The sequence below is a fragment of the Oncorhynchus clarkii genome, chromosome 22, assembly GCF_045791955.1.
Source record: "Oncorhynchus clarkii lewisi isolate Uvic-CL-2024 chromosome 22, UVic_Ocla_1.0, whole genome shotgun sequence".
Taxonomy (NCBI): Eukaryota; Metazoa; Chordata; class Actinopteri; order Salmoniformes; family Salmonidae; genus Oncorhynchus; species Oncorhynchus clarkii.
Window position 1 is genome coordinate 8,233,561 of NC_092168.1, and position 12,779 is coordinate 8,246,339.

Below are 12,779 nucleotides of genomic sequence, written 5' to 3' on the forward strand. Positions count from 1 at the left end.
GTTCCCCCTTTCTACAGGTCCCATTTAAGACTACATACATTCCATGTTGTGAACCAAATCAACATGTTCCCCCTTTCTACAGGTCCCATTTAAGACTACATACATTCCATGTTGTGAACCAAATCAACATGTTCCCCCTTTCTACAGATCCCATTTAAGACTACATCCATTTTCCAATCCCCATGATACAAAAACATGTACATTCATTTAATTCAAGAAAATTATTTTACAAAATGTGTTGTCAAATATAGAAAAATACATTCCAAAGAACTATGCATGTTAAGATGTGTCAACCTTAAATTATTCCCTAAAACCCTGACATCTAAAACTTTATTACATTTTTGATAAAAAAGTAGGCAGGGTCCAATCAATCTAGCGATTCCTGTAAAGAGAGATTTCAAAGAAAATAAAGGAAAAAAATACTATTTCATTGCAGTTAAACTTGAAAATCAACCAGATTTATGGTGATAAAGTCTCAGAAAAAGGTTAACCGTATACATGATTAAAACACCTTTGAACTCCCCAGCCAAGCAATATGGAAAAGCAAAAGAAAATGATTTATCTTGCAAATAGCGGACGATTATGAATTAGAGGTGCCAAATAAAACTACATGACTCAAACCCTTGGTTAAAATGCCACTTTGGAGACTTCATATTTTATCAGAATTAGCTGTTCATAAAGTGAGAGGCACTGTCTGGGCAACGTATAGACATCATTCTCAATGTGCTTGTGAGGAAAACCAGCTGGAGGATGAGAATCAGGGGAATCAGGGGAATCAGGGGAATCAGACCCTCTAGTAATGGAGGATGCATATCTAGTGCTTTCCTGTCACATCTGATAGACTAGTTCGCATAATAAAAATAGGCAGTAGTGGTAGATGATGAATAACCTATAATACACTTAAAATAGATTTTCACCGTATACTTCTTAGCCAGTAGTTCTGAAAGTAGAGCTTACAAGCCAAAAATTATCCCCGAAAATTGCATACATCACATATGTGCCCCACGTAATTTCATTTTTTTAATATATATATATATATATATATTTTTTTTTAAATTTTACCCCTTTTTCGTGGTATCCAATTGTTGTAGTAGCTACTATCTTGTCTCATCGCTACAACTCCCGTACGGGCTCGGGAGAGACAAAGGTTGAAAGTCATGCGTCCTCCGATACACAACCAAAACCAAGCCGCACTGCTTCTTAACACAGCACGCATCCAACCCGGAAGCCAGCCGCACCAATGCGCCGGAGGAAACACCGTGCACCTGGCCACCTTGGCTAGCGCACACTGCGCCCAGCCCGCCACAGGAGTCGCTGGTGCGCGATGAGACAAGGACACCCCTACCGACCAAGCCCTCCCTAACCCGGGCGACGCTAGGCCAATTGTGCGTCACCCCACGGACCTCCCGGTCGCGGCCGGTTACGACAGAGCCTGGGCGCGAACCCAGGGACTCTGATGGCACAGCTGGCGCTGCAGTACAGCGCCCTTAACCACTGCGCCACCCGGGAGGCCCTTCCCCACGTAATTTCTCACGCCGAGGGGCTGAACCTCATTGGCTGGAACTCGAATTGCTAGGGGGCTGGCCCACGTGAGGGAAAATGTAAGGAAAATGGCACTGCACCGCTTCCAGTAAATGGATTTGTGGCTAATTGAGGTAAGACAGTAATTCTCCTCATTAGATTGTTCTGGAGCATGTCTTTAATAGAAAAAAAAAAAAAACCTTGATTAGTCTTTGGTGTATAACATCGAAGTTATTCAGTTTGTGCAAGAGGCAAGTGCACTACTGCATTATTTGACAGTCCATTGTTGGTTTTCACATTTATATTAATACATTATTCAGTGTGGGCAATAAAGAACAAACCTTGGTAATTAAATAAAATGTAATGTTGATTTCCCGCCGAAGTACACACTATATAAAAAAAAGACGTATTCTTCAAAGAAATCTCTCTTCATTCAGTATCCATCCAAAGTCTTTCCACAGTCCTAGCTACCTCCGTCAATCTACAGAGAGCATTTGGCGTGTAAGACAAGAAAAACAATTCCTTTACCCAAATCATGATTTTTTTTTTTTTAAAGGAGTAAAACAAACAGTCTTTAGTATCAGTTTGAACGCTTCCTTCCCGAGGTCACGTTCTCCTCAAAAATCGCAAACTTTCCAGCAGCAGTTCTTCTACGTATAAAAATAAATACAAATTCAACTTCGATAATAAAACGTAACAAAAATGTACGCCAATTGCTACTTGTTCTAATGGTCCTAGGATACCAAGGCACACATCGTCCACCATGTGTGTCCTGTAGTCAGACGTAGAGCCACAGCTGGTATCTGTCTGAGGGGTTACAGGCCACCAACGAGGGGTGCTCATGACGAGCACTCAGACACAGGTTCCATCCTGGGATGTAGAATAACTGGTTCTACAGAGAGGAGAAACAGATTAGTCACCAACATCCTCAGTAGGAAATCACTGACATCCACTTCTATGGTGAAGATAATGCAAGAGAACAAGGCAAATAAATGCCCAACAATTTCATAATAATTGACAGTTAAAAAAAAATAAAAATAAAAGGCTTTCAAGTAGAAATGTTGACTGAGCCCATTAGGATAGAAATGTGGGTATTTGGTCTCACCTCCCTTAACTCCCACTTCTGTTCTGCTCCTACAAACGTATTGCGGCCTTTATACTGGCAGTCTTCCAGCTTCACGGCTCCATCCGTCCCATGCAAACACAACTCCTTCTGAATGTTGTGCCGGATCTCATGATGGGTCGAGTACTCAAAATACTGAGGGATCACAAAAAACACCAGACGTAATCATTATGATTTTGAAAGTGACAGAGAAAGTACTTAGCCTTTCCTTCATGACTGAACCCAGTCCCTTCATTCCCGTCCCTCTGACCTGGTTTCCTCCGAGGCCGTGGCATGGATACAAGATCAGCGGTTTCCCTCCCTCGTTGTTCTCCCCTGCATCCAGACACGAGTCTTTACCTACATTTTTCACCTGGAAGCACAAGGAAAGGGATTTCAGTCAGACACACAAGCTGTTCAAACAAGCCCAGCCACCTCTCAACCTTAGGTAGTGTGGAGCTACTCTCTCTCCCCTGGCCTACCCTGGAGCCCTCTGGAGATGCTAAGTGGAAACCCACTATTGCCAGAAAGCTCTCTGTGGTCTGGAAAGAGTCTGGGAGAGGGGGGACTTACCGAGCCAAAGTGGAGCGGGTTGAGATCAGGCATGAAGACCTCTGGATACACATTTTTCAAATACCAGGAGAAGCTCTTGCACTGCAGCCGCTCCCGGAGGTCCACACGACGCCCGACGTCTCCGAAGGCCCTCTGTGGAAACAATTCCAGGCAGCAGCCATTAAAGAGGGATGGGGGGTGGTGGTGGGGGGGGTGAGAGACTTTCCTCATTACTCACACTGCCCAGGCTTTGGACTGGGAGGAAAAAAGTCAATTTCCACTTCCCCACAGTCGGTCTAGTGCTGGAGCTCCATGGTTGATGGGTGACTGCTTGAAGACAGCACCATGTATGGCAGAGTTTCAGGCTGCCCGATCTCGTTTCAAGTAATTGGCACGCACAAAAATTATCCGGTACACATACAGAAATACCATAGCAAATGATGAACCCTCTAGTCGAGAAATGACAGACTTTTCCCTCTCTTTGCTTCATTTAAATTCATTCATGCCATCAACGGTTCAAACGAACGCATACAGACATTGCTCAGCCATTGATTCGCCTATTGCCAGCACAAACGCAGAGTATTCCAAGGAACAGAGAGCTTCTCCGGGCAGATCTTTAGTATCTTTAGAGCATTCGAGAGAGATAATGACGCGGATGCTGTAAGCCACCGTGTGCGACGATAACAACTGTAGCTGTGCTCCTTGAAGCGGTTAGAGACACAGGGGGGGGTGTTTGAAGGCAGCAGGAGAGGGCCTCTTGGCCTGCTTCACTCCGAGGTACGCAACTACACATGGCCTGAGGGGGGACTGTTTATGGCGTGGAGATGAGAAAACCTGATACAGCAGCACTACGAATCCCCGTCATTTAACAGACTCTGTTGCCTCCAAAGGCTCCCCTTCCTGCCTGTTAACTCTAAAACACCTAATAACCTGGAGGCCAGCAGAAGTTTTTTTAGAAGGATACTATTCATGTCTACTTATTTCACGTCACATAGTGACACAGTTCTACGGTGCACACCAGGGACCTCAGGGGAATGGGTTTGTACGTTCAACTGTGTTCAGACGATACATAACCAAAAGATGATCTTTGTTTAGGGGTCAGTGCTCTAAAATGAGTCACTCTGGGGAGAGAGAGAGGGAGTCCCTGCCTCTATAACGAGTCTCTCTGGGGAACATGACACCAAAGCTACAAGATGAGATTAACATTTTCTTTAAGAATTTATGAAGACTTTATTTCCAAAACACTAATCGCATACTTTTTATTTTTAATCACATCAGCCTGTGGCTGCCCAAACTTATCCTACGAGGGGGATAACAAGTGGTCTGCAGTCAGAATGAGAACATTCAAATGTCCATGTGGGATATAGTGCAGGGTAAACATTACAGAGCAAACTGCTGAAACATAACTTTAGGGAATTGATTAACTGTTTTTGAACTCCTGTCCCATTTCTCGGGATATCAACCTGCCTAGCTGGGTTTAAAACGTACAACAATATGACAATGTCACTCAGAAATACCACATACGTCTTTGGCCAACTGGGCGGCTTGCTGGTTGCGCCGGTAGAAGATTTCCTTGTAGTCGTCCATCCAGACCTCGGCCAGCCGCACCTGGTTGCGTGCGATCACCTGGGTGCCCTTGGGGAAGGTGTGGGGGCTCTTGGTGCGGAACACGTGACCCACGATGGAGCAAGGGATGATTTCTAGCTGACCGCCACACTGCCACACCTACAGACAGACAGAGGCAACACACCCAACACGGTTAGTCATACTTGGTAAACGGTTGGTTCGGTTCTACTGCACAATACAAAGATATAGAGAATGAAAAAAATGTAGCAGCGATGACACTAACACAAGGTGTTTTCTAACTAGAAAGCCAAGTGAATCAGCTCATACTCTGAAAGACATTTCAATATTCTCGCCGCCCCAGATTTCCATTTGTTCATCATAGCTTCCGATGAGATAGAAGTAGTCCTTGGAGATAGAGAAGAGTCCCCCAGCAAAAGTCGGTGTCCTGTGGGGTAAAAGATATCCACTGAATAGAAGGTCCGGATAAGTTTGTATACACACAGTTGAAAAATAGACCATTCACAACCAGTTATCAAGGTAGATAGACAGGAGGTGTTTGTCATGTCAGTATTTCCTCCTGAAAAATAGGCATTCAATCATTCACATAGTTCTCACTTAATAGGATAGGTCTCATCCTTCCTCCGTTGTTTCTCGTGGTCCGGTAGACTCTCCCAGCCGAAGGACAGGCCCCAGTCGAAGTTACCACGGTTGTGGTTCTGCCCGTACGGCGAGGGCTTCATAAACTCAAAAGTGTTGAGGTCAATGGTAGTGATGTCAGGACTCACTACTGCAGTGTAGTTCTCTGCTATCCTGGCCAGTAGAGGCTCAAGCCAGCCACTGAAGCATTCACCTGTTGGATACGCATTCACCACCAGCATTAAAATAGAACCACTAAATAACATAGCATTTTAAAATGCTTAAATACTACATCGGCACCGAACATAGAAGACTGTTGTATAAACAGCTCAATTTAATTAACACCGATTTGATATTTTTCCCCTGGCCAACCCAAAGCAGGCTGCCCCAAAAAAATTTACATTCGAATACTCATAATGTTGTGTGGTTTTCCTGCCGTGCCCGAAACAGCATCTGCATAGTGCTAGTATTCTGGGGTGTAGGTGTCTAAAAAGGCAGAGCTGTTCTGGTTGTTCCAGCCCGATGACTCAGTTGTTTGATGTCTGTGCTGGGGTGTGGGTGTGCATGTACTAACAGTGAGCGTCGAGGAAGGTGAGGATGTCTCCGGTGGCCACCGAGGCTCCCAGTAGCCGAGCGGTGATCAGGCCCTTTCTCTCCCGCTGCCGCACCACATGCACGATGTGCAGCCGCTTCAAATATTCATCCAACTCCTCTTTCAAGGCGTCTGTGAAAAGGAAATGAGCCCACAGCATTGGACCATGCAGATCTAGAACGGTTAGTCAAGATACAGTAATGGACCTTGTAACACTTTCTGGGAGAATTGGCCTCTACCTCAACTTGCGCGACCCCCCCCCCCCCCCAATATGGAAGCTTGCACTACATACAGAGGGAGAGAGAGACACACCATGGCTAGCTTCCAAGTTTGCCTGATCAGTTCCTAGCCTTATCCTATTGGGCCAGGGAAATAGCTTTAGTACAGATGTCTAATAGCAGGCTATTCCCAACAAACGACAGAGGGCTTTGAGTGTCACTCAGTTGGGGTGCATTCCCTGCTCCCTTGTCTTTTTACCCACAGACTCGTTTCCCCCTCAGCCTAGGGCCTGTTTACAAGAGAAAACAGACATATTTCTCCATACCGCCACGGACTAGCTAGCCTCTCTTAGGAAAGTATTCACTAGCAGTGCTGCTTCCTGCTATAACCCCCTTCACAAGAAGCCGGGGCTCCAGCCTGCACATTTCATGGCACACCAGCGGGCCGCCCAGCAGGCCGACTGAAATCAATTCCAAGTGAAAACAAGGTGGTCCTGCCGTCTGCCTGGCTGGCCAGTTAGTTCCTTACCGTCCACACTGGCATCGTCCACCAGGATGATCTCCTTGAGGAAGATGGCAGGGGAGGTGTGGAGGACACTGTACACCGTCCTCAGCAGAGTAGTCCAGCCTTCATTGTGAAACACAATGATCACGCTGGTGGTCAGCAAAGGGGGACAGCGCTTGAACGTTTGCTCGATACATCTGCAAAAGAGCATTAAAACATTTTTTTATTTTTTTTATTAAAAGGTATTTTTGGGTCCCTGAGAGGCCTTTCAGTGCAGGACTGTGGTTGAAACATCTGAAGTCTTCCCCTAAAGGGGTGTCTGTTTCAGTTGTTTCATTGGGATGTGAGACTCCCTTTGAAATGCCAACCGCATCAGACAGTCTGAATCTGTGTAAATTACCCCATTAAAAATAGGAACATGGACAGACTTGTTTAATTAGCCAAACAAAACGAAGCTGTTTCTTGACCCAGACACATTTACTGGGCACACATGCTGAAACAATGTTTCAGACAGAGAAACTCAGCCTGTGGTTAAAGTGAAATTTTCCTCAATAACTCAAAGAAAATATCAAAGACTTGGAGTAAAAATTGTAATTTCTGTTGTAGACACATTATGGTCATCTCCTTCCTTCTGTGGTCATTCAGTATGTGACTTTGGTTTCATATTGAGCCACTGAGACAAGACATAAAAGCATACTGAATTCCTCAAGAGAAGCTGTTCTATTGAACACCACTAGATGGTGCTGTTTTGTGATGAGGAGAAACCCCACTTTAGATGTTTGCATTGGATGTTTTACAAGATATACCCTATAATGACAGAATTTCATCATAAAACAGGGCCACCAACCCCAAGATTGACTCTACATTTTTACATGGCTACGTAGCCGAAGCATATGGCACTGAGACAATACATTTTAGACAGTGGTGTAAAGTACTTAAGTAAAAATACTTTGATCTGTACTTCACTATTTATATTCATTTATATTTTTGACAGCATTCCTGACAGAACTATGCACTTTTCACTCCTATACGTTTTTCCCTGACACCAAAAAGTACTTACATTTCTAATGCTCAGGCAGGACAGAATTATGGTCCAATTCACCCACCTATAAATATAACGCTTTGTCCGCACTACTGCCTCTGATCTGGTGGACTCACTAAACATAAATGCTGTGTTTGTAAATTGCCAGTGTGCAAATCTGTCTATAATTATTATATATATATTTTAATTGTGTCGTCTGGTTTTCTTAATATAAGGGATTTGATGGATTCTCTCACATACATACAGCTGAAGTTGGAAGTTTACATGCACTTAGGTTGGAGTCATTAAAACTCGTTTTTCAACCACTCCACGAATTTCTTGTTAACAAACTATAGTTTTGGCAAGTCGGTTAGGACATCTACTTTGTGCATGACAAGTCATTTTTCCAATAATTGTTTACAGACAACTGTAATTCTTATAATATATAATTCACTGTATCACAATTCCTGTGGGTCAGAAGTTCACATACACCAAGTTGACTGTGCCTTTAACCAGCTTGGAAAATTCCAGAAAATTATGTCATGGCTTTAGAAGCTTCTGATAGGCTAATTGACATAATTTGAGTCAAATGGAGGTGTACCTGTGGATGTATTAAGGCCTACCTTCAAAATCAGTGCCTCTTTGCTTGACATGGGAAAATCAAAAGAAATCAGCTAAGACCTCGGAAAAAAAATTGTAGACCTCCACAAGTCTGGTTCATCCTTGGGAGTAATTTCCAAACGCCTGAAGGTACCACTTTCATCTGTACAAACAATAGTACGCCAGTATAAACACCATGGGACCACGCAGCAATCATACCGCTCAGGAAGGAGACGCGTTCTGTCTCCTAGAGATGAACGTACTTTGGTGTGAAAAGTGCAAATCAATCCCAGAACAGCAGCAAAGCACCTTGTGAAGATGCTGGAGAAAACAGGTACAAAAGTATGTATATCCACAGTAAAATGAGTCCTATATCGACATAACCAGAAAGGCCGCTCACCAAGGAATAAGCCACTGCTCCAAAAAAGAGACTACGGTTTGCAACTGCACATTGGGACAAAGATCGTACTTTTTGGAGAAATGTCCTCTGGTCTGATGAAACAAAAATAAAACTGTTTGGCCATAATGACCATCGTTATGTTTGGAGGAAAAAGGGGGATGCTTGCAAGCCGAAGAACACCATTCCAACCGTGAAGCATGAGAGTGGCAGCATCATGTTGTGGGAGGGACTGTCCCTGCTGCAGGGGGGACTGGTGCGCTTCACAAAATCGATTGTATCATGAGGTAGGAAAATGATGTGGATATATTGAAGCAACATCAAGACATCAGTCAGGAAGTTAAAGCTTGGTCACAAATGGGTCTTCTAAATGGACAATGACCCCAAGCATACTGCCAAAGTTGTGGCAAAATGGCTTAAGGACAACAAAGTCAAGGTATTGGAGTGGCCATCACAAAGCCCTGACCTTAATCCTATAGAACATTTGTGGACAGAAATGAAAAAGCATGTACAAGCAAGGGGGCCTACAAACCTGACTCAGTTACACCAGCTCTGCCAGGAGGAATGGACCAAAATTCACCCAACTTATTGTGGGAAGCTTGTGGAAGGCTACCCAAAACATTTGACCCAAGTAAAAAAATGTCAAGGCAATGTTACCAAATACTAATTGAGTGTATGTAAACTTCTGACCCACTGGGAATGTGATGAAATAAATAAATCCTTCTCTCTACTATTATTCTGACGTTTCACATTCTTAAAATAAAGTGGTGATCCTAACTGACCTAAAACAGGGAATTTTTACTAAATTAAAATCTCTGGAATTGTGAAAAACAGTTTAAATGTATTTGGCTAAGGTGTATGTAAACTTCCGACTTCAACTGTACACGCATACATATATCCAGATACTTTTAGTCAAGTAGTATTTTACTTGGTGACTTGAGTCATTTTCTATTAAGATATCTTTACTTGAACTCAAGTATGACAATTGGGTACTTTTTCCACCACAGAATTTAGAGCATGGATATGGAAACAACTGTGATAAGAGCACAAATACAGCCAGTCAATTATGGAGAGACAACATACTCTGGTGGTCTGGTATCAGGACCCAGGTCACGGCTGAGAGAAATGCGGTCACTGGCGTAGAGGTTAAAACAGTGTTTCTCCTCTCCCCGGTCCTTCTCCTTCTGTTCAGCAGGGCTCAGTTTATCTGTGTGAAAGGGCTTCCCAGAGGCCCCGGGGCTGTTGGGGTCCTGAGGTGGACGCTCCAGGGCTGGCCTCAACTCAGCAGCCGTGTAGGTCCCTGGCAAACAGGAGAAGTCCCCTGCATTGTCATGCTGACGCACTGGGGCTTTGATCTGCATTTTTGGCATGGCATCCCTAAAGTTATTGACAGCACCCATCACCATGCCCAGCATGGCATCCCGTTTGACAGCCATCTCCTTCAGCCAGGGCTCTTCTAGAGAGGGACTTTGGCTTACTACCTCACGTTGTATTAGGAAGAGAAATGTGACAAAAATAAGGGCCACTATCACCAGTTTTAAGGGGTGTAATCGCCTTCTGAGAACTCTGCGGAGACCACTCATTCTTCTGGAGATGTGTGGGGTAGATAGCTTTGAGACAGTACTTCACCTACCAGTCAGTTGCACCACCAGAGGAGGTAACCTTAAAAAGAAAGAAAGGTGACAAATGTGTCAAATTAACAGAGGTAAAAAGCAGGATCACAAAACTCAGTCTCACATGAACAGAAAACACGTATTTCTTCAAAGCTGAGAAGCTGAAGTGCTATGCCACTTTGGAGTATGACCATACACAAGCAGGAATGTAACAAGACTTGCGATTGTTTTTCTCCACAACCTACTGTCCAACAAAATAGTTGGAAAACGTGCTACTATACAGCAGTCTACTAAACGACAGGAATGACCAGGCTACTATAAAAATGATCTCGTCATAGTCCTGCATTTTCCCACTCTTTTCGGGAAAATGATATGACTTACCGGGACGTTACATAAAAAGGATGGGAAATGGACTCCAAATGATTGATTTAAAAGTCCATCAAGTTTTGTCGAGCATATCGCTAAATAAAAATCATCTTCGAAATAACGTGGAATTCCAGAGTAATTGTTGCCCCAAAAAAATACAGTTGTGCAGCGTTTCTCAATCTTTGCAAACTACTTCCGTCTCGTTGGATCCAGGTGCGCTCCTTTCAGGTAGAGGGTGGAACCCTTATATTTGGCACGCGTGCGTAGAGCGGATCTCTCTTTGTCAAAGTCATAAAGTCATACCATTTGTTACATTAGTGAAACACTGCAAAACAGTGGCTTAAAAATGATGAATTTGTCATTTGGCGCATCAAGTATGAGTCTATTTGTGTCAGTTGCAAACGTCACTTTGATTTACTTCAGCTACAAAGCTATAACTCGCTGTGCCCAGTTTGGTTAAATCCATTTAAAAAAAGTGTCATCTTGCAGAGTAACTTTGTCTCATGCACTATTGGAAATAGTCTACACCGCGGGATATGTCTGATCTTATAATGGTATCAATTCTTAAAATCATGGATTTGTTCAGCAAGTCATTCATTGAGACTGTTGCTGGGTTACACATATCGGATGAACGTGTCCTATACCTCTCTGCATCCAATCAGGCTAGAAGAATAATGGGTCGCTTACAGAATACGGGTTAGCCTGTAGCCTACACTGCAGAAATAAGTTAGGACATTTTTTTGGTTTGTTTAACAGATAGCATGAGCTATGTTAGATTGTGTACAAGTGTTGCATTATAGTAAGCATAATACAATTCGAACTCGAACTGTTTATCAGAATTGCCAAATATTCAAGCAAAGGCGCTCAAGCGCATCTGTTACAAAGTATCATACAGTAGGCTAGCCTAAGAAAGCTATAGAACTCCACAGATGGTAAAGAGCATTACACGACAGGCAAATACGTTTAATGTTACGGTTTACACTAGAATCAAAGTCCAACCTTGCATTTATTTTATTTTTTAATTGTTTTTATCTCAAAGCTTAAGGAATGACTGAACATCTGCCACTCACCGAACATGTTGGACCCTCTGAGACATATCCCAACATATTTCTGTTTGCCAAGTCACCCCTGGCAGATGGTATCCGTAAAGTGTTCGATGCTTAAGGTGGTAAAGATAAGACGTGGACACCGTAGACATTCGGAGGAGGAATACTCCGGTGCGCAGTAGGAGTCTTGTCAAGTAGGTTCAACGAGGGACACAATTCACAGTGACTGTTCTCCTGTCCTTCTTGGTACTTAGCCTACAGATCACAAGCTCCCCGAGTTGTGGAAGTGACTTTTTCATATGCAGTAGTAGTCCGTCTCTATTATATATTATATTTGATATAGGCGAATAGCTTATGCGAATAATAGGCGAGTCTCAGTGCATTCGGAAATGATTCATACCCTTTGATATTTTCCACATTTTTTATGTTACAGCCATATTCTAAAATTGATCAAATATATGTTATCCCCCTCATCAATCTACACACAGTGCCCGATGTCAAAGCAAAAACAGGTTTAGATTTTTTTTGCAATTGTATTAAAAATAAAAAACGGAAATATCAAATTTCAATATGTATTCAGACCAGTCGTCTTGGGTATGACACTTCTCCCATTCTTCTCTACAAATCCTCTCAAGCTCTGTCAGGTTGGATGTGGAGCGTCGCTGCACAGCTATTTTCAGGTCCTTCCAGAGACATTCAATCCAGTTCAAGTCCGGGCTCTGGCTGGGCCACTCAAGGACATTCAGAGTCTTGTCCCTAAGCCACTCCTGCGTTGTCTTGGCTGTGTGCTTAGGGTCGTTGTCTGTTGGAAGGTGAATCGTTGTCCCAGTCTGAGATCCTGAGCAGGTTTTCATCAAGGATCTCTCTGTACTTTGCTCCATTCATCTTACCCTTGATCCTGACTAGTCTCCCAGTCCCTGCTGTTGAAATACATCCACACAGCATGATGCTGCCACCACCATGCTTCACCGTAGGGATTGTGCTAGTTTTTCTCCAGACGGGACGCTTGGCAGTTAGGCCAAAGTGTTCAATCTTGGTTTCATC

General features: G+C 43.5%; 1 protein-coding gene across 1 annotated transcript; it reads right to left on the reverse strand.

Moving 5' to 3' along the window:
- Positions 1 to 1,522: 1,522 nt before the first annotated feature.
- LOC139380181 (UDP-N-acetyl-alpha-D-galactosamine:polypeptide N-acetylgalactosaminyltransferase 3 (GalNAc-T3)) lies at positions 1,523 to 10,806 on the reverse strand. The gene is made up of 11 exons (XM_071122631.1): positions 10,705 to 10,806; positions 9,794 to 10,372; positions 6,717 to 6,889; positions 5,952 to 6,101; positions 5,357 to 5,591; positions 5,069 to 5,186; positions 4,700 to 4,900; positions 3,197 to 3,328; positions 2,895 to 2,996; positions 2,627 to 2,779; positions 1,523 to 2,413 (listed from the first exon to the last, which is right to left on the reverse strand). The coding sequence occupies exons 2-11, from the start codon at positions 10,291 to 10,293 to the stop codon at positions 2,300 to 2,302; spliced, it is 1,878 nt and encodes a 625-aa protein (XP_070978732.1). The 5' UTR covers positions 10,294 to 10,372; positions 10,705 to 10,806; the 3' UTR covers positions 1,523 to 2,299.
- Between the last annotated feature and the right edge of the window lie 1,973 nt (positions 10,807 to 12,779).